Source organism: Phyllostomus discolor, chromosome 1, assembly GCF_004126475.2.
Source record: "Phyllostomus discolor isolate MPI-MPIP mPhyDis1 chromosome 1, mPhyDis1.pri.v3, whole genome shotgun sequence".
Lineage (NCBI taxonomy): Eukaryota > Metazoa > Chordata > Mammalia > Chiroptera > Phyllostomidae > Phyllostomus > Phyllostomus discolor.
Genome location: NC_040903.2, coordinates 208960025 through 208980862, shown reverse-complemented (window position 1 = coordinate 208980862; position 20838 = coordinate 208960025). Strand labels below are relative to the sequence as shown.

The 20838-nt window shown below is 55.1% G+C and overlaps 1 protein-coding gene across 5 annotated transcripts in view; it reads right to left on the bottom strand.

Moving 5' to 3' along the window:
• DGLUCY (D-glutamate cyclase) overlaps positions 1 to 18923 on the bottom strand; it is a 62560-nt gene extending 43637 nt beyond the window's left edge. The window contains exons 1-3 of one of the 5 annotated variants that reach the window (XM_028507593.2): positions 18693 to 18918; positions 14261 to 14352; positions 42 to 174 (exon numbers count right to left, since the gene is read on the bottom strand). In XM_028507593.2, coding sequence (XP_028363394.1) covers positions 42 to 144 — 103 coding nt within the window. In that variant the 5' untranslated portion in view covers positions 145 to 174; positions 14261 to 14352; positions 18693 to 18918. Of the gene's footprint in view, positions 1 to 41; positions 175 to 14260; positions 14353 to 18688 lie in introns of those variants that run through there. The other 4 variants (XM_036013207.1, XM_036013200.1, XM_036013221.1 and 1 more) reach the window with 4 other exon arrangements.
• Between the last annotated feature and the right edge of the window lie 1915 nt (positions 18924 to 20838).

The window sequence follows — 20838 nt, the reverse complement described above, 5'->3', positions numbered from 1 at the left end:
CAGGGCTTCTCTTTTTTTTTTAAACGCCAAGCACCACTCACCCCCAGCCATGCTGGACATGTTTCTGATGTTTGGTTTCTTTTGTCGTATCCAACTCCTTATGACAGAGGGAGGGCAGGACTTCAGGCAGAGTGTGAAGGACATCGCATAGTCCTTTGACAGGCAGCAGAGGGTCTGGGGGAGGGGACAAAGGAAACAAATGAGAACGCACAGCACAGCTCCCCTGAAGGCGGCAGACTCCCCGCAAGGGCTACCACCACGTCCCTGCCCCTGCCACGGGCTCAGGGCTGTTCCGGGCCCCGCCCCGAGGTGGGCGTTGGTGGGAGCAAGCTCTCTCTCCTCCCCCACCCCTTCAAGTCTCAGTTGCTAATGAGACGTTCCTAACACTTCACAACCTTTGCTTATGCCCTTCCCCTGGCCTGGAATGTCCTCCCTCCCTCTCAGAAGGCCCCTGCATTCCCCAGCACTGGTCCAGCATCTCCCGCCTCTGCGAAGGAGCCAACAGGTGCGCGCTGGCTGAGGCTGGGGCTCCCAGGCCTTCGGAGCAATCTTTGAGGCACTAAGTTTGGCCTAAACCACAGCTGACCTGATGTTCTACTTGACTCGGAACCCTCTTTCTCTCTCCCTGGGAGACCCCAAGCGCCTAGGCCTCTTCCACGGGCCTCAGAGCACACAGTACATGACAGAAGTACTTATGCTCAAACAAGCAAATGAATGAATGCCACGTTCAATCGCAAAGGAAATAGCAGGCTGAACTTCCTGTCTACACGTGACTTCTGTTGTTTAGACTCAGGTCCCTGGGAGGCAGAGAGTTTATTTCTTCTTCATACCCTCCCACTGCCGCTGCTCCGGGCACGGAGTCTTACACAGACTTTTGGGGAATGAATAAATACAGGGGTGTGGCAAAAGTGGGTTTACCGTTGTGAGTACCCAAAACACAGTTTATGCTTGTGTGGTTATTTATTAATTATTGTGTTATTTCTTTGTATTACAACTGTAAACCTGCATTTGCTCACCCCTGTATTGTAGATTTTTCAAGTACAGAGCTGGTCTCGAAGTTCTAGGGAATTACATTTAGAAGGGAATTCTATACGTTGACTTCTTATATTCTAGAAAGAGGGGTTTCAATGCACTAGCGAAAGCCAGGTCGCACTGTGTTGGCCTCCAAGGCACAGACCATGTCTTCTTCATCAAAATAGGCCCCGTGCCTCGCACAGCGGCTGGCACAAAAGTGGGAGTTCAGCGAGCGTTTGTTGAATGACTGGCTGACTGTAGAATGGATGGCAGCACAGTTCAAAGGCAGTGCCCACAGGGAGGCTCTGGACAGGCCTGATTTTCCGCTACTCTTTCTGTCTAAAAGAAAAGAACCCAATGGGCTTCTAAACCACCAACGTGTGTTTTCAGCTCTAGTGTCAGAGATAGAAAGCCAGGCAAACCCCATGGCCACTGGAATGAAGAAATTGAGATTGTATAAAATCTCTGCCAAACAAAAATTTAAAAATACAGCCCTGGATGGGGCAGAAATGTATTTACGGCTGACAGCGAGTGCTTGCACAGCCGCAGGCATGCAGGCCGTGGGTACTCCAGCAAGAGAGCAGTGGGTGCCACCCAGCTGGGGCGGGCATGCAGGGAGGGTCAGGTGAGGTTGGGTCCTGTAGCCCAGGGGAAGGTGCTGAGGCTCCAGCAGCTGCTTTGGCAGGTCAAGCCCTCGCTTGCCTGCTGGGCGGACACGGCGCGCCCGGGCCTGGCAGACCTCGATTCTTGGCCAGGCAGCCCAGGCGTCGCCCGAGATCCTGGGGATCTGCGGTTCCCACTGTGGAGGGCTTAACACCTCAGCCTGGCACTGAGCAAAGGTCAGAGACAGAACCGTTCCATAACCATGTGGGGACAGTGTCCAGGCCCCTCTGATAATTGTCCTCACTTCACATCTGGAGGAAAGAATGAAGTGTACCCTAAACCGATGAAACGAGAGACCCCCACAGGTACCCAGTAGCCACCCCCCCCCCATTATTACTGGATAGGGTGTCAGGGGCAAGCTGGGGACTATTTTCAGATAAATTGTCGCCAGAGGACCAAACTCTGAGGATGAGTGCCTTTCCTTTGCTTTACTTATTTATTGTTTCAATATGATTCAAGTGGATCTCGGTCGTTCCTATAATGATGTTGCTTTCCCAGCCTGGAGATGAATGAGCGTGGCTGCAACCTCTGCCCTGCAAAGTGCAGGCTGGGAGTGTGCCAGGCCCCCGGATGTCTCCCACACGCAGGCCGGGCGGGAAAGAGGGCTGAGGACCCCTTCCTCCCGGGGTCATCCCCTTGAAGGCAGAGGTCAAACAGAGCGTGAAAATGGCAGCAGCCCCGCCCTGTGCGGGGACCCGCCGCGTGCCAGGCCCTTCACCCTCCCTGGGGCACAGCCGTTGGTTCCTCGCCACCGCCCACAAAAGTCACCATTAGTCCCATTATAGACCAGGGAGCTGGGGCTCAGGGAGGTCAGAGAAGTTGCCGGAAGTCCCATGACAAGCTTGTGATAGAGCCCGAATCCAAGAGCAAGTTTAAATTCATGCCTGCTTGATCTATGTGTCTATCTACATCTCTGTATCCATCCATCCACCCACCCATCCATCCACCCATCCTTGGTGTTAATAGGAACGATATCCTCAGTGAAAACAGTGGGGACCATCCCCCTGCTCCCACAAGATGGTTCTGAGGACGGAGTCTCTTGAGTCCCTGTTTCTTTGGGGGCCGAACCTTGGACTTCTACGCCCTCCCCCTGGGTCTCGAGTGAACCCACACCTCAAGGTTCCGGGGCTTCTCCCACGCCCTTCCCTGACACCCAGACACTCTTCCCTCTCCTTCTGACCTTTGAGCTGATGCCCGCTTGCACCTCCCCCGCTTGTGCCAGGTGCTGGGGCCTGGGGGCACCGAGGAAGGGGGCCTGAGTATGAGCCCTAAACAGAGCGGGGCGGGGGCTTGAACGGTGCTGGAGGCCCAGTCCCAAGCTCCCTGCGACCGCATGCTCGCCCTTACTACGTTTCCAATCACAGAGTTCCCTGGTGGTTCGGACACAATCCGGCCTCCACGCGCCCATCCAGCAGGCGTGGCGGCCCGGAGCACAGTTGCCGGTGGACCATCTGAACTCCAAACCCGCCCCTGCACGTAGGAGGGGATCACGAACCTCTCTGTGCTTACTGTCTCAGCTGTGAGCAGGGCCTAATGGCGGCACGAACCTCCCTCAGTCGTGGTGGGGCTGAGGTTAGCTAACGCACGTGCAGCTCTGAGAGCCGTTCCGGCCGGGTCCATGGTCGGCGTCCAGAAGCTGTGCCCGTGTTTATTGCCCCTGCCCAGCGCGCTGCCGACGCCGTGGGCAAGAAGACAGCCACAGCCCACGCTCACGGGGGTTTTCTTCCCTGGAGACAGACATGCACCACATAATTACCGTTGTGTCTGTCTCGCTGGGAGAGACAGGAAGGTAAGTGGGTAACTGTAACACCGTGTGTGGAGCCCTCTGGGGCCACGAGGACTACGGGGGAGCTGGTGGTCCGACTAGCAGACCCCTCGGCGGGGAGGGAGGGCGCTGTGGCAGGGGGTGGCATGAACAAAGGCCGGGAGGCATGTGGGGGGCACCAGCTTCCTGTGCAGAGGGAGTATATGGTGCAGGGCAGGAGGAGGGGAGCAGCGGCTGGGAGGCTCAGCTCTGGAAGGAATTTGACTCTACCCCCAGAGCGATGGGAAATCACAAAGGTTTTCAGTGGTAGAGTGACTAGGTAAGACTTACCATGTAGGAAGGTGATTCTGACTGTAGGTGGGGGGCAGACCGCAGGGCAGGCAAAGGGAAACGCTGCCAGAATGATGAGAGGGGAGGGAGGCCAGGCCAGAAGGATGAGCATCTAGAACATCTCAGTCCCGGAAACGAACCTTGCAGGAGAGAGGCTGCCTCACCCCGCTGTGTGCCCCGCTGGACCAGCCAGGGCTCAGCACACTCAGGTGGGGCCAAGGTAGGTCCGGAGAAGCAGGCACAAGGGATCACACAGACCTACACACCAGGGAGGAAGTTCGCTGCCTCCCCGCAGTTCCGTCTAGGCAGAGCTTTGGATCTGTTTCATTTCTTGCTGTGTCCCCAGCGCTTACAACAGTGCTTGGCTTGTGGGAGGCACCCAATAAATGCCCACCGTGGGGAGGATGGGCAAAGCAATCGGCACCCACAAAGGCAACCAAGAGGAGGCAACCAGGGAGGTCAGAGAGAAAGCAGGTGGCCCAGTGTTGCCTGGAGGGGTTTATGGTCCTGGAGGGCGGGGAGGGTAATGCTGGAGCACCCATCGGATTTTACACTGTGTGCTCTTCCTCCCTCCCCCACAATGTCAAAGCCATCACAGCTCTGCCAGCCAATAGGCATGAGAGCACCTTTGCATGCATAGGATGTGACCTTGAACGGCACAAAAAGTAACAGAAGACACAGTCTGTTTCCTTGACCCTCGTAGTCGAGCCAAGATCACACTATTCAGAAGCATAAGCAACTCCCGGTACCATGAGAGTTCCTTTCTGGTTCCCGTGGCTGTGTCCCGGATCGCTCGCCCGGAGTCCCACACCTGACCATGGAAGAACAGAACACGTGGGCGTGCAGACCTTGTCTCTGTTCATCAGTTTTCGTGGTGGGAGTTGTTCAACGCTTGCCAAGACAGTTGCCGGTGGCAGCCCACGTGCCACTGCGAAGTTGCACAAGAGATGTTGCCATAAAGGAAAAAGGCACCCTAACTGTATAAATATTTCAAAAAAACGTTTTTTCATTACAGGAACAGAGACAAAAGGTTGGGCAAATGCTGGAGGTATTGTGAATTGATTAGTGGGATTTACCTAACAGGTCGATTACAAGTGCTCGCAACATGCAAAGCGTGGTTAACAAAACAAGTATCTTCAGCCGAGGTCCATGGAGCTTCCTTCTCCTTCCCCTTCCTGAACAATTCAGTCCTAGAGTCAGGGGGTGGAGCACTTCCTCCACCAGGGGGTGGAGCAGAGCATGGGGGGTGGGGGTGGAGCGCATGACGGCCCAAAGCAGGGCTCAGAGCCCAAGTGCTGAGGAGGACGTCCCCAGGGGTGTCCTGTGGTGTCACAGCCTGTTCAGGGGGAGGAGGGACTCTTCAGAGGGCAGGGAGACGGCAGTCTGGCATGTGGTACAGGAGGGTGAGGACTGCGTGTGTGTGTGTGTGTGCGTGTGTGCGCGCACGGGGGGTGGGGAGCAGCATTTCCACAGTAGTGAGTACATCTGGTGCCCATATCTTGGATTCCAAATGCCATTTTCCATTAAAATAAGTCACGACCCCTCCGAGAAACGGCTGATTCCACAGCTGGGGCAAGGAAGTCGGAAGATGAACCTGGAACATCTCGTCATGTCAGAAAGGGAGCGTGTGCCCAAAGAATGATGGGCCACACAGGCAGGGCACGGGCCGAGGGGCCTCTCTCTGGTCAGACTGGGCGCGACGTGAGCTTCAGAGTAAGTGATGATGGGGATGGAGTGTCATTTACCAACTAAGATGGGAACCCATACATCCGTGTGGATATAAAAAGTAATTCAAGTTAACGAGGAATGGGATATTCACATAGCTCCAGAGGGCCTCCCTGAAATAAGCCTTTTAATTACAAAGAGGAAAAGAGTAACTTTATCTTAGAAAAACCCGGTAGATACCACCTTAATCATGTGATCGGAGTTAGCATCATTGGGATAGAAACACATCAGAACGGTGAGTCCCTCGGTGGGGGGTAGGCAGAGGGATGCAGGGTCGCTGCTATTCAAAGCGATGTTCCTGCCCAAGAGGCGTAGCCTGCCTCTGACCGCGAGGAGATATTAGAGAAACGTCACTGAGGGGCATCCTCCAGCCTCTGTCATCTTCGAAAGCGTCAAGGTCACGAAAGCCACAGAAAGACTGAGGAGCTGCCCCTCCAGGCTGAGGGAGATCAGACAGACGTGACTAAACGCAAGCGTGATTCCGAACAAGATCCTTTCGGGATGGAAGACACCACTGTGATAACTGGTGAAGCTTGGATGGGGTCTGAGGATTTGATGGTGGTGGTAATGAACCTGAGCCAGTTTCCTGGATGTAATGGCTGTGAGGTGGTCAGGCTGGAAACCTGCTGGAACATACTGGAAGATGATAGGGCACCAGCAAAACTTATTCTCAGAGAGTTCGAGAAATAAAGAGAGGGTTTTTTTTTGTACACCTTGCAAATTTTCTGTCATTGTATGATCATTTCAAAATTTAAAATGATAAGGAATAAATTGTAGGAGAAATGAAAGAGTAGATACACAAAGTGTGGTATATTCACCTAAGGGAACATTATTTAGCCTTTAAGAGGAAGGAAATCCTGTTGCAACGTGGATGAGCCTTGAAGACATTGTGCTAAGTGAAATCAGCCAGACACAAAGGGGCAGGTGCTGAACGGCGCCCCCTAGGTGAAGTACCCGGAACAGTCAAGTTCATAGAGACAGGAAGAGGACAAGTAGGTGCCCTGGGCTAGGGACAGAGGGAGGTGGGGGGCTAGTGTTTAGTGGGGACGGATTTTAAGTTTGAGACAATGAAGAAGTCCTGGGGGTGGGTGGTGAAGACGGCCACACAGCCGTGTGGGCATCCTCACCGCTGCGGGGCTGTACGCAGGAAACTGGTTAAGACAGTAAACTCCGCTTCCCGTCCCGGCTCCTTGGGAAGGAGCTCGTGTTGGCACAGGAGGGTCCATGTGTGCGCGCTTCACGCGGCCACACGGTGACTCTACGACTCCGTGAAATCTGGGGGAAACTCCTTCTGCCAACTGTGGCTGCAAACTGTCCTTTCTTAGAAAGTTATAGACTATTTGAGAGCCTCCCTTTCAGAGCGAATCTGCTTTTAGTTACTTCGTCAAATAAAGCAACCCAACCAGTGGCAAGACTCCAAGGTGGGACACCGTTCCAGGCTAGCCAGGCAAGCCCTTCTGTTTCTGTTTGCTGGGCCTGTAAAACTAGAGCAGGCACGTTGCTTACTTAGTCCAGAGGTCCTGCAACGGCCCACTGGACCAAACGCCTGGACCACGAGGCGTGACCCATGGATCCGGAGGGAGGGAAAGGGTCTGAAGCTGCTAACCCCAAAATGCCAAGTCACGTGGTTCCGTGGGTGAGTCCTGGGCATCATCACCCAGGGAGGTGCTTCAAGGTCTGGCTACCCTCCCACCGCACAGCGCACCCAATGGCACGACCCACGAGCCTACTCCAAGGTCACTGTGAGCATCCCTCCCTGATTGGGGGAGCTGGAGGCCCATGGACTTCCACCGCTGGGAAAGGGCTTGCCTGGTGGTGACGGCCTGACACACCGCCTGCATGCGTAGAAAAGCCGCTGAACTAGCCAGCAAAGCACCTCGGCACTCCGGGCCTTGGTCTCCTCACATCAGATGCCAGACGTGCCGGGATAGCCGGTTCCCCGGTGCCTTCCAGGTCTATGCCTTTCACGACCTGCGAGCACTGAGGCAGCGACGGAGGTGTCGGTGGCAGTAGTAACTCAAAGTTGTAAAAAATGCTCTTGTGGGGGTATGTATGTGTGCTTCTTTGAGAGTAAATGAACTCTCAGCTGGTCAGTTCCTAGAACTGCTGGTCTCAGGACCATGCGTTAGTCCAAATGTACGGTTGCCCTGCTCTATGGGAAGTACGCCACCCAGGAGCAGGAACGTACAGAAACCAATATACCTGATAGCGCCCCGTTACAGACAGAAGCAACTATTGGGGGTAGACCTTCTAATATGTGGCCTTTCCACTTAATCCTCTTTAAAAAAACGATCTTATTTATTTTTAGGGTGAGGGGAAGGGAGGGAGAAAGAGAGGGAGAGAAACATTGATGTGCAAGAAATATATGGATGGGTTGCCTCTTGCACGCCCCCTGCTGGGGACCTTGCCCACAACCCAGGCATGTGCTCTGACTGGGAATCGAACCAGTGACCTTTTGGTTCTCAGGCCAGCATTCAGTCCACTGAGCCACACCAGCCAGGGCTCAATTCAATCCTCTTATACTAGGCCTAACATAAGACACATTTAAAGGGTGCGAGTATATGAGGGCGACGTTTTAGAAGACACAAATTTGGTCTAAATCCAACTGAAAAGGAACGAAGCTTGGCGGGGCAGGTTCATTTATACCCATCCCTCAGCCCTTAGGCAGAGATGGCCATGCACACACCAGGGGACGCTGGAGCAGCGGCTTCCAAGGGTCTCCCAGCCCGCCCACCCTGTGCCCAGAAATAGCTGAGGCGGACCGAGTCGTCACTGCCCCAAGCTTCACAAACCGAAACCACGGTCTTGGAAGCAATGTGCTCTTCCCCGCTCTGCTTTCTGGTTGGGGTCCCCTGAGCTGGGATTCTGAATTGGGATTTCATTTTAGGAGTGAGTATTCCTGCCCAGAAAATGTTCAACACTCTGCCCTTACCCCATAGCTCTGGTTACCCATTGCATGAACCCAGTGGCGCTTCCACATCCGGGCGGAATGGGGACAGTGGACTTCCGCGGGAGGACAGGAAGACTCAGAGCGAAGGAGTCAAAGAGAGGGTGCCCTTGGGGAAGGGTGTGCCTTCAGGGGCCTCAGGCAGTCACCCCGAGAAAGTCAGATGCCTCAAGGGGCCATCCTGTAGAGGCCCTCTCCCCTGCTCTGGGGGTTGGGCCCGTTGGGGGTTGTGCCGGTAAGCCGCAGCCGGAACCCCGCAGAAACCTGCTCTCCCCAGCGTGCATGCGTTTCCATGGGAACAGCTCGGCAGTCCCGCACCAGGCGGGCTGCTGGTGCGCTCCATCTATTTCTATGGCACCGATCACCATGGCGCCTACCTGCTCTGAAAAGCACGGGGAAAGCAGAGCACAAAGGAGAGGGGGCAGTCCACCGCCCGCCCCGCCCCCCCCCCCCGTCAGCTCTCCTGCAGGTGGCGCTGTACCTCTGCCCGTCGCTCGCTCGCAGGGATCTTATCCGCTCCCAGTTTCCGTGTTTTTGTTGTAGGTGTCCTTAACAAAATAAAAGGTTTACTATCAGCCTCAGCATCCAGTAGGGGTGATGTGCCCCAGGCTGCAGGACTGAGCCCACACAGAAAGTGGCTTCTCCCAGGGTTGGTTCAGGGCCTCTTAGACGGCGTTTGGGGGAGGGGGACAGTGGGGATTCGCGGAGGGGGACACCGATGTGCACGGATGCCCCAGAAAGGACCTGTGTTTATTCCGACAAAGGGATCACGAGGGCCCCTGGGAGCATCTGGGACCTTCTCTCCAGGGTGGGATCCACAAGCCAAAGAGCCCCCCTCCCCCCAAGAGTTTCCTTAAGTGACAGCGATTGCCCTGCCAGTGTCTGGGGTCAGACAGAACTTGAGTTCGAATCCGGACTCAACCACTTGACATCCAGGTGGGATCAGGGGTCACCCTCTCAGAAGTCAGAGGTACTCATCTGTAAGGTGGGGATGAGGATACACACCCCACCAGGACAAGCCACAGGCTGCGACCTCAGCTTTCATAGCGTCCCTTGCTTTCCCCGTCTGTGAAACGGGGAGATAGTCACACCCGCCTCGAGGGAGCTGTGTGCTGGTTCTAGGGGACCACGTACATGAAGCGCTGAGGAGAGCGCTCAGGCCACCGGAGGGGAGGGTGTGAGGAGGAGGAGGCAGTGACGATGGCCTGGACAGCGATGCTGGGCCACCCTGCTTCTCCTGTCCTGACGCCCTGCCCCCCCCTTCATCCCGGTGGGGCAGGTACCTGAGTAGCCCCCTGCCCCCAGCTTCCTACACTCATCAGGTCCTTGGCTGCAAGACACGTAACCAAGGACAAGCTCATGCTCCGGAGCAGGTGTCACCGTGCACAGGGACATCAGCCTGGGGACGTGCTGTGACGCACTGGACCGTGGAATTCTCACAAACTGGACAAAACTGCAACACGGTTGCCTGCCTCTGCATTTTGGAATCAAGCAGGCCTTGGGGCTCCAGTCTGGCTTCTCCCAGCACTGAGCTGCCTGACTCTGGGCAAGTCGCGTGAGTTCCCTTCTTCCTCCACCTGGGAAATGGGGTGACACTCCTTTCCCGGGGGAGGTCAGGAGCATCGAAAAAGAAACTGTGGGGAAGCACATGGTAGGCACTCGGCAACTGTGGACTCCCTTCTGTGTTCACCCCCCAGAGCATTTTAAGGCAGAGTAAATATTTAATGACGAAAGGATTAGCCTTCATAATAGAAGGAAATGGGCCCCTTTCCTGAATTTGCTGGCGCTGCTGCTAAATGCTCCGGTGAAACCGCGGGCCCCTCCAGCGCCCCCCAGAGCCCCCCCCACCCTCAGATGCTGTTTCTCACGGTGGCGCCCTGGCAGGAACGCCGAGCTGGGCCTGGGCGGGGGTGGGGGGGGGTGGGGGGGGGACTGCGGCTCACTCTCACACGCAGCTTGCTCGCTCCTTCTCACGGCACCAAATCCACTTCCCTGTGGTGAGCACTGTGCCATCTCCCTGCCAAATCGCACCCCCCCAAGAGCGCCCCGTTTCCTTTAGGGGATCCATGTGCTTCCGAAACCTGGACCCTGCCCCAAGGTTCCGGTCGTGGAACCTGTGGCCTAACCCCACGCTCCGCCAGCCCTGAGCAGGCGGGGATCGGTTCACGTGGCCCAGGTTGCTTCAGTCAGAATGCCTGGCAACGCTTTCGGAGGAGGGGGGACAGAGGTCCGCAGGGCTACAGAGGCCTGGACAGCTCGGACCCTCTGACCATCACGAGCGCACTGGCCCTGAGGGGCACCCATGGAAAGCACCGGAGCCCAGGCAGCCTGGTGAATATCGAGATCGAACTGCCTCTCAGAGGTGCCCTGCTTGCGAATTTCTTCGTTCCTGAGTCAGTACACTGCATTGGTGTCCAGACCAATTGGTGCTGGGTTTTGCGTAACATTAGGATAAAGGAAAAGCACCTGGAACTCTTTCTTCTCTCTAGTCTCAGAGGCCTCATTGCGCTGAGAGCTTAACTTCCGAGTTAGGCCTTGAAGCAAGTCTGCCCAACGCTATTCCTTCCCCTACCCCTGCCACCAGGTGCTCTTAAGGATGGGCCACGTGCTCAACCCTAACAACCAGACCCCCTGAGATCGGTGCTGTCTCCATGTTTCCCGTGAGTACACTGAGACCCCCCAAAGAGGGGAAGTCATTCTGTCCAGAACTACACGTGTCCGATCAGGGCTAGCAATGAGGACCTTGGTGGGTGATACGTCGGCTATAGGTATGTTTTGATTTCTTTTTCCAAAGAGTAAAGTCTTTCAATTCCCCAGTTGGATTATACATTTCTGGGGCCCAACACTCTTTTTTTCTCCCTATTTTGACCATCCATCATAGTTACCTAAAAAGGGTTTGTTACCTCGCGGTCAGCCGAGTCTCCCGCAGCCAGCAGCACCCCAGCCTGGGGCCCGACAATGCCTGGAGGCCTGCTGAGTGCTTTAAAAGGTACCGGGCACTGGGCGAAGTAAGGTAAGTGCGTGACATGTATGATCTCACTTTTAAAAAATGGCTCATTGGATTCACGTTATTCTGGGATCCGAGGGCAGATGGCCTTTCCCCAGCGCTGCGAGTGGGACCCGTTTGGACTGGGCGTGGAGGGACTCACGAGCAACCGACAGACAGAGCAGTGGCCCCTTCCGTGGCCGGTGGCACGTGGCTGCCTGGGAAGGGCAAGGACTCTGGGTTTGACCGTGGGCTCTAGGTGGTCTTATTATCTGGGGGGCCTCGCCCACGTCACTTGTGTGTGTGTGCCCCCGTTTTCTCATTCGTCGGGCGAAGACAGAATCCCCACACTGCTCGGGGAGGTTCAGTCCCATCGGGGAAGCACCCGGGACCACGCAGGGCACGGAGTTCTGTTTTTCTTCCCACTACATTTCCTCTTCGCTGGGCACCACCTCGTAGCTGGTGCTCACCGGCCCCTTCTCCGTGGGTGATGGCCAGCCTTACCCAGCAGCCAGAGAGATACATGGAAGCTCGAGAAAACACGGGCCGCCAGGTGGGGGAAGTTTCCATGCCACTCCTTGCCAACACGGCTCTGCTGCCGGGAAGCAGAGTGAGCCAGGGCGTGAGTGTGTGTGGCCCAGGCTGCTCTGTTTCGTTCCAGAGTCACCGTGTTTAGGTCCTAAGGCCTTCCCCTTCGGTCTCTGCCTACCACGCCCTGAACAGTTCCAGACCGGACGGCCTGAGCACCAGGCCCAGCGAATTAAGAAAGGAGAGGGGGCGTGCCCACATTTGCCGCTGAGGTGCGAGGTTGTCCCTCCGCACAGCCGGGCCTCCCTGGGACTTTAGTGTGCACAGGCGGCCAGCGTGCACTTGCCCGGGGCTCTTTGTCTGTACGGGGGCGGGGGTGGGGGGTGGGGTCACCCCTCTGTAGGGGAATCTGACTGAGCTGCACTTTTCTGGGCTCAGGTGGGGAAGCCTGAGGGACTATGAGAGATTCTCCGTTCTATCACTTCCCCTAATCGCCTCTTTCCTCAAAGGAGACGGGCAGGCCCAGCGTTTTGTTCCACCCCGGAATGGGGCTAATGCCGTTGAATAGTTACCGGCTTCCGTGGTTTGGTTCCCGTGCACGGGAGGCAGTGCTCTCCAAGCACAGATCCCCAGGGCGCCGGCCCCAGAATCCTCGCTGAAGACGCAGACTGCGGCTTCGCACAGTTGCCACGGAATCAGACTCTACCCGGGACTGAGAGCCTTGGGCGGCAGCCGAGAACACGGGTGTCGAGTCAGATAAATATGGACGAACTGCAAGCCCCAGCTCCGCTCTCTGCTCCCTGGGGGCCTCGGACAGGGCACCGAACCTCCGTGGGTCTCAGTTTTATCACGTGTGCACAGGGAATGCTGAGCAGTCAAGGAATGAGGAGCTCGTGGTTGCTCTAAGGATGAGGGATGAAGGATATGGATGAAGTGAAGTAGTGCATGTTTAGCAATCCTTGGCACGTGGTAGACGTTTGGTGTACAATGACTCTTCTTTTTATATAACACCGGTGCCCAAACAGTCCTGGGGCCTTACGACAAAGAGTAAACTCGGACATCCACAGCCAGTGTTAAGAGCCCTGCCACAGTGCTTTCCGCTGTACAGGTTCTGACAAGCCCGCAAGACCAGCAACCCGACCTGCATGCACCAGGAACCACGCTGACTCCACCGGGTCGGATCTTCCACACCCTCCGGCCAGGAGAGGGCAGCAGGGGGCAGCAGAGTCCAACCCTGTAGCCCTGCAGGTCTGGGTGCCCAGGTGTCAGGGGCACCTGCACTCACTCTGGCGGGACCAGGGGTGGCAGCATGGGGTACGGGGGAGGGGGGGGCGGGGGCGGGGGGGCTGTCTCTCTGACGCTCGGTCTGACTCACCGGTTACTTGCTTTAGGAAACCACACCAGCATAGCTGTATTGCAGAAACAACAAGACTTTGTTGAGATGTAGACATTGGGAGACTAGACTAAGCCAGGGGTTGGCGAACTGTTTCTGCACAACCTTTGAGCTAAGGGTGTTTTTTTACATTTTAAATGGGAGTCCGTGGAAAGGAAGGTCTCTCTCTGTGGAAGGCGTGGAAAACACAGTCCACCAAAGCTGGGTGGAAACCCAGAGCAGAGAGCCATGGGGGCAGAAGCGTCAGGTGCCGGGGTTACACCAGCACCCACACTCCAGAGGGGCGGCGTCAGATCGGGGAGGAGAGCAGCCACGGGACCGGGAGCATGGCTGTCCTTTATGACTTCTGCCTGGGCACTCACTCACGGGCTTGGAGGCCGCAGCCCACGTGGACAGGTCTGTCCAGGAGCGGCCGTGACGGGAGAGAGAGAGGGGGACTGCAGAGGGAAGTGAGACGGAGACACGGGGCCGAGAATGGGGTATCTTCCGGACTGGAGAGGTTGTGCCTGCGTAGGGCACCAATGGGAGATGCTGGCACGGAAGAGGCCGAAGGTGCGAACGGGAGAGAACCATGGCTGGAGGAAGGTTCTGGGGGAGACGGGAGGACGCCTGGGGAAGCTCGGCCATGGCAGGAAGACACCCCTTCCCTGGCGCAGAGCGATGGCAGGGAAGAGTAGGAGGGATGCTGCATGGTTGCCAGGGAGGACCCTGAGAAAGTTTCCAGGGGTTGGGGGCTCAATGTTGTTCAGTTGTATCAATGGAACGGATGGATTCTGTATTAGTGACAATGAGATACAATGAAACAGAGGCTAAAAGAAGCATTGAGCCCTGGCCGGGTAGTTCAATTGGCTGGACCATTGTTCTGCACACCAAAAAGTTGTGGGTTCGATTCCCAGTCAGGGCACATACCTAGGTTGCGGGTTCGATCCCTGGTCAGGGCACATTCAGGAGGCAACCGATCGATGTTTCTCTCTCGCAACGATGTTTCTCTCCCCGCCTCCCTAAAATCAATAAACATATCCCCAGGTGAGCATATTTAAAAAAAGAGAAGGGTTGAAAAAAGAGGGCAGTCGGGAGGAGATGCCGATGGCCATGGGACCAGAAAGTATCTAGGGACATCGGCAAGGGTTTCTAGGCAGCCCTGGGGACCCAGGACTGTGACGGGCCAGACAGACAGGGAGGGCCAGCAGTCAGCACCTCAGGAAGGAGAGGGCAGGAATGCCCCAGATGTGGGGTTCGGCGGGGTGGGTTCACACAGGATAAGCGGACAAGAGGGATTAGAGTGACGTGCAGGACAGAGAGGAAAACCAACTACCATGTTCACATGAAGTAGCTCCTGGTTTGACAGTAGAAGCCCAGGTGTTTCGCAGAGGGGTCAAGGTCACTTCTGTATATAGACTAGATTCCCTCTGCAACAAAGAAAGTGGCCGGAGGCAGGCTGAATAATATTGGAAGGAGGGAGTGAGTGATGAAATAAATGGGTTAGAGCAAACAAAACAGAAACAGACTCACAGATGCAGAGAACAACAGACTGATGGTTGCCAGAGGGGAGGGGCGTTGGAGGGACTGGGTGAGGAGGTGAAGAGATGCAGAGGTACCCACTGGTAGTTACAAAACAGTTACAGGGATGTAAACTCAGCCCAGGGAAAATAGTCAGTAATATTGTAATAACTGTGTGCAGTGCCAGGTGGGTACCTGAACTACCAGGGGGACCACTTTATATAAAGTATGAAATCTAACCATTCTGCCGTGCACCTGAAACTAATACAATGTAACACTGAGTGTCAACTGTGATTGAAAAATAAAAATTTAAAAGTGAATAGGTTTAGTGGATAGAGGACCTGAAAGTTCTCTTTTGTTAGGGAGTCAGAAACCTTGTGTTGTACAATCGCACCCACCAGGGGTGGGCAGTCTCTGACCAGTGGGACCCTCAGGCGCCCCTCTGCCAGGGTTCAGAGTGACCACAGCTGCCCATCCCTCACCCCGTCTGGCCCCAGCTTGCCCACAGAGCCCTGGTGTCAAGGCTGCTCTGCATGACGTTCTGTTTCCAGAGGACGAAATGAAGTAAACGGTGGCTGTTAAACCTGTCCTGGGCCACAGAGGGGCCAGACTGCATCTATCATGTTAACTTCTGTCAGGTAACCACCAAGGACAGAAACAACCCAGGAGGCCGTCAGCAGGTGACTGGATAAACAGACGGAAGGAAGCTGGGCCCCTGAGAGATCCTGTGGGGCAGAGTTGTTCACCTGTCCGGACCATCCGCCTCTTAGCTATCAGGTGAAAGAGAAATCCACTTCTATCCATTTTGAGCAAATGTGTTTTGGGTCTTTTTGTTACCACCTAGCTCATACCCTACCTGATACCGAGTGTTTCCCAAAGGTGCAGGAGACCGTTCTGTGTGGCACAGGCCCAGCTCCCACTTGGAGATGCACAGGACCCACGCCCACGGATAGGTCCTCCTGTGGGGAATCAGGCCTGCAATGTGCTTAGGCCGCTTTGAGTCTTGCTTTTGCTAAAAAACCCCATCACCCTGAATTGAGGACATTTACTGCAAAGTAACTTCCTAAAATGCATGCTAAACCTTCCAAGAATGAGTGTAACCAGTTCAACCACTTTTGCCTTTTCATTTGCAAATATCCTTCTTCTGTGCTGTGATTAGCAGCATTGGCTCCTTTGTTTTCTATAAAAGGTAACCACCTAAAGCAAACCCATGCATAGTAAATGAGGACCGGCATGTAATGGGTGGAGAAACCCAATAAAGGCCGGTCACGGCAAGGGCCGAGGCTTTTGCTCCCCTTTAGAGAAAAGCCATGCTGTCCCTTTTCCTCCACCGGACTTGGTAGTCCGTGTGAATGTCTCATCTCATCCATAATGACGCGGACACTGTGGGCCAGTGTCTGCATTACAAAGGTACAGAGATAATCATTGCCATACGGACAGTGATATTTATTGAAAACTTGCTCTGTGCCAGGCATTGTTCTCAACACTTAACAGGTATTATCTCATTTAATCCACACAACACTCTCTAGGTGAGGGCCGTTGTCACCATTTTACAGAGAAGGGGTCCAGGGAGGTTCCATACTTTTCCTAAAGACTCATAGCTACTGAGTGGCCTAACCAGCATCAGACAAGAATTCTGGCAGAAATCATTCCAGTAGTCACTCTGTTTATCGAAGCATCGCTTTACAATTCTGTGCAGTCAAAAGGCCACGACTTAGTTTTCCAGACACCTGTGCCCCGATACTTGTCTTCAGAGTCACTACATGACCGAGGCAAGTCATTTGTCATCTCGGCTGATTGGTTTCCCCTTAGTGAGCCCCACAAGGGGGGCCCCCATGACCGACCTCATGGAACTGCTGAGCTGATGAAATGAACTCACGGATGTTTAAGAAAAGCTTTGAAAGCTGTAAGTGCGAAATACATTAAGTATTGCTTTAGGAGGGCCGGGAAATCCTTAAAACCAGAAATAACCAAATGCACTCCATGTTTTTACAATGCAAATACCATCTAGCAATTTGGCAGGTCTCCTGGGAAGGCTGCTGAAATCGGTCAAGGAGAAGGGTACATCTGGTTTCGTGCATCTGTCACCCTCAGCTGAGAAAGGGAGAGGTGAACTGAAATCCACTGAAAGAGAGCCTACCTGTGTTTGCGGTGCGCATGGGCACGCACCCACGTGCACATACATGCAAACACACACAGGCTCTAGAGAAGCATTACTATCAACAGCAGGAGGAGCGGCGATCTTCAAGGCCCGTGGGAGCCAGGCAGGCACCGAGGTGGGGGAGTGGGACGGGAAGGCAAACTACTGGGGTGTGAGTGGGGACCTTGGGGAGCAGGAGCCCCAGTTTTCAGCTGCCCTGCTGTGCCGGGAGCCTGGTGCGGACACGCCTTTCAGAGCCACATGTGAAATCTCCCCATTTTCCAAGGATGCTGAAATGTACCAGTAAAACAGGTCGAGGGCCACCAGCGGATCCCCTGGGATGTAACCCTGCTGCCAGAGGTCACATTGAACTCTTTTTTTTAAGTTTTTAAAAGATTTTATTTATTTACTTTCTAGAGAGGGAAGGGAGGGAGATAGAGAGAGAGAGAAACGTCAATTTGCAGTTGCTGGGGGCCATGGCCTGCAACCCAGGCATGTACCCTGGCTGGGAATCGAACCTGCGACACTTTGGTTCGCAGCCCATGACATTGAACTCTTTAAGGGGCTTCATCAGGATTACGTCCAAGCTGCAGCGCAGCTTTCTCTCAGCCCTTCCCACCCTGCCCCTCCCTTTTCCTGCTACCTCCCCTTAACTCTCCCCCTCCGGAGAAGCCCACTTTCTCTTTGCTTGGTGCTCTCGGACCCCTCTTCCCCTTCCTTCTAGCTTGCACCCAGTTATCCTGAAGACACAAGGGAGCTTCCCTCCTCTGCCTGCCCATCAATACCAAGCGATCTCCATTCTGCCAACGTAACCTCAGCCTGCCCCCTGCCCCCACCACACGGTAACCTTTGCGTGTGCTCTCATGAAGTCACGTGGACCGCAGTTAGCGCTCATTGTCTGGGATGAAGGGGGGCCAGGGAGGTGCAGATAATGCGGGAGAGGAGACACCCAGAAGCCACGTGGTTGTGCTTCCAGAGTTTGGTGGTGCACGGGTCGGGAGCATGCCGCTGCAGTCACTCGCGCCCCGTCGGTCCTGGTCCCCCCAGCGCAGACTGCGACAAGCAGCCCTGTTGCCTGGACCAGGCCTTGAAGAAAAGTGACAGAGGTCGGCCCCCAGGTGGAGGCGATGGCCTGGTGGCTGCCCTGCCTCCTCCTCTTCCCCAAGGTCCCTGCCTGTGTCCTCTGGGGGCCCAGGAAACGTGGACCGGCCGGCCAATCGCCCCTGTGACCGTGGCAGCGTAGAGTCCCTTCCCCCCCCACCGCCGCCTCCTAGTTTGGTGATTAGCTTCATCATCTCATCCCCAGCAAGCTCCTGTCCCAAAGGTTGACAGATACCTGACAGGTTTCAGTTTCACTTTCTTGGCCTTCACATGACCTTGGGGGTTCTCGGGGGCAATCACGTGGACCTCGAGGCCCATGCAGGAGGGAGGACCAAGAGGAGAAACTCTATCCACAACTGAGGTGTTGCCCATCATCACAACTACCTGTAATGGGCCGAGCCCTGACTTTTTCAAGGAGAGAAACAGATCCCTGCCTATTGGAGAACTTCAGGAAATGTACTGCTTGCTCATTGGCTGTGCCCCACCAGGGGGTGGGCTCTTAGCATGCATTTGGTCCTCCAGTGGGAGGGGTGTGGGGGATGTGGCCTGGTGGGAGCTGGAAGAGCAGGTCTGTGCTGTGTCCCTGCCCTACTGACTTACTGTGTTTGGGACGTCTGGACCAGGGCTACAAACAGTTCCTCTCTTTGTTTCCACAGCTTTGCAGAATGTGCTTCCCTCAAAAAGGCATAAAGGTCCTCTTTCTTCAGTTTGCCTGCACCCCCGGGGGTTGCTCTGCAGAGCTCGGGGTTGCAAGCCCAGGCCAGTCCCAGCACCCACTGAGGCTGTTGCAGCCTGCAGTCACGTGGCCAGTACGGTGGTGGATGACTGGATAACTGCAGGCAGCCTCCTTGGCAGGCAGCCAGCCCTGGTTCTTAAAGCCACAGAGCCTCTGATGGCTGGACAGACCCTACAGGCTTGTGCCCCATCCTCCCTGCAAGTTAGCCTGCCCTCCCTGGAAACGGGGCGGCATAATGCCAGGGCTTGGCTGATATCACCCCGGGAACTTGGGAAGATCCTGACACCAGGGGTACAGCCCCAGAATTTCTGATGTAATTGATCTGGGCATGCAGCCTGAGTTCCTCTCCAGGCCTCAGTTTCCTCATCTTCACCTTGGTCAGTTGTCCTGAGGACTAACGGAGATTCCGGGCGTGAAGCCTTCAGGCAGCACCTGCACTCAGGATGCGCCCGACAGATGCTGGCGCTTAGGGTTTCAGCTGGACGCCTCCTTCAGGGGGAAGACAGGGTCTGCTTTCCCCTGCTCTGTCCTCTCCCGCCTCACAGCGGTCAGGACCCCTCTTCTGCCCCGGGGGAAGCCCGGAGGCCACAGGAAGTCATTCACCAGGTGCGCCCTGCCCGAGCCTGGGGCTTTACCTTCCCTGCCTCTTCTGAATCTTGTCACCCCCACCCGAAAGCACAAGTCACACGCCTGAGCCCACCGTAGGTCCTCTCTGTCAGCTCCAGCCCCTCGCAGGTCCCTGCCTCGGCCCGGCTCACTTCTTCTGCCTTCTGCCTCCCACTGGCTAACTTCTTCCTTCCCACATGACTCAGCACAGGTGTGGCTCCCAAGTCCAGGTGAAATGTCCCCTGTGTGTTCCCCCAGCACCTCAGGCTCTTCCTCCTAAAGCCCTCTCCCCTAAGCACTGTGTGTGTAGATTCACTTCTCTCGGCCTCTGGTGGCTGGAAGCTCAGGGTGGGCAGGGACTATGTTGCTTGCCACCACATGTTTAATAATATTGGAAGGAGGGAGTGAGTGATAAAATAAATGGGTTAGAACAAACAAAACAGAAACAGACTCACAGATGCAGAGAACAACAGACTGATGGTTGCCAGAGGGGAGGGCCGTTGGAGGGACTGGGTGAGGAGGTGAAGAGATGCAGAGGTACCCACTGGTAGTTACAAAACAGTTACAGGGATGTGAACTCAGCCCAGGGAAAATAGTCAGTAATATTGTAATAACTGTGTGTGGTGCCAGGTGGGTACTTGAACTACCAGGGGGACCACTTTATATAAAGTACGAAGTCTAACCATTCTGCCGTGCACCTGAAACTAATACAATGTAACACTGAGTGCCAACTGTGATTGAAAAATAAAAATGTAAAAATGAATAGGTTTAATGGAATGGAGAGACAAAAGTTCTCTTTTGTTAGGGAGTCAGAAACCTTGTGTTGTACAATCCCGCCCACCAGGGGTGGGCAGTCCCTGACCAGTGGGACCCTCAGGCGCCCCTCTGCCAGGGTCCACAGTGAACACAGCTGCCCATCCCTCACCCCGTCTGGCCCCAGCCTGCCCACAGAGTCCTGGTGTCAAGGCTGCTGTGCGTGACGTCCTGTTTCCAGAGGACGAAATGAAGTAAAGGGTGGCTGTTAAACCGGTCCCGGGCCACAGAGGGGCCAGACCGTATCTGTCGTGTTAACTTCTGTCAGGTAACCACCAAGGATGGAAACAACCCAGGCGGCCGCCAACAGGGGGCTGGATAAGCAGACCATACACACACACAACAGAATATTATCCATCCACGAAGAGGGATGAAATTCTGATGCAGGCTACGATATGGATGTTCCTTACAGACATTAAGCTGAATGAAATAAGCTAAACACGAAAGGACAAATACCGTCTGGTTCCAGTTATATAAGACGGCTGGGATGGGCACGTTCATAGAGACAGAAAGCAGAGGAGAGGCACCAGGAGCTGGAGGATACGAGAAGAGGGAATTACTGTTTGATGTATACAAACTTACCTTCGGGAT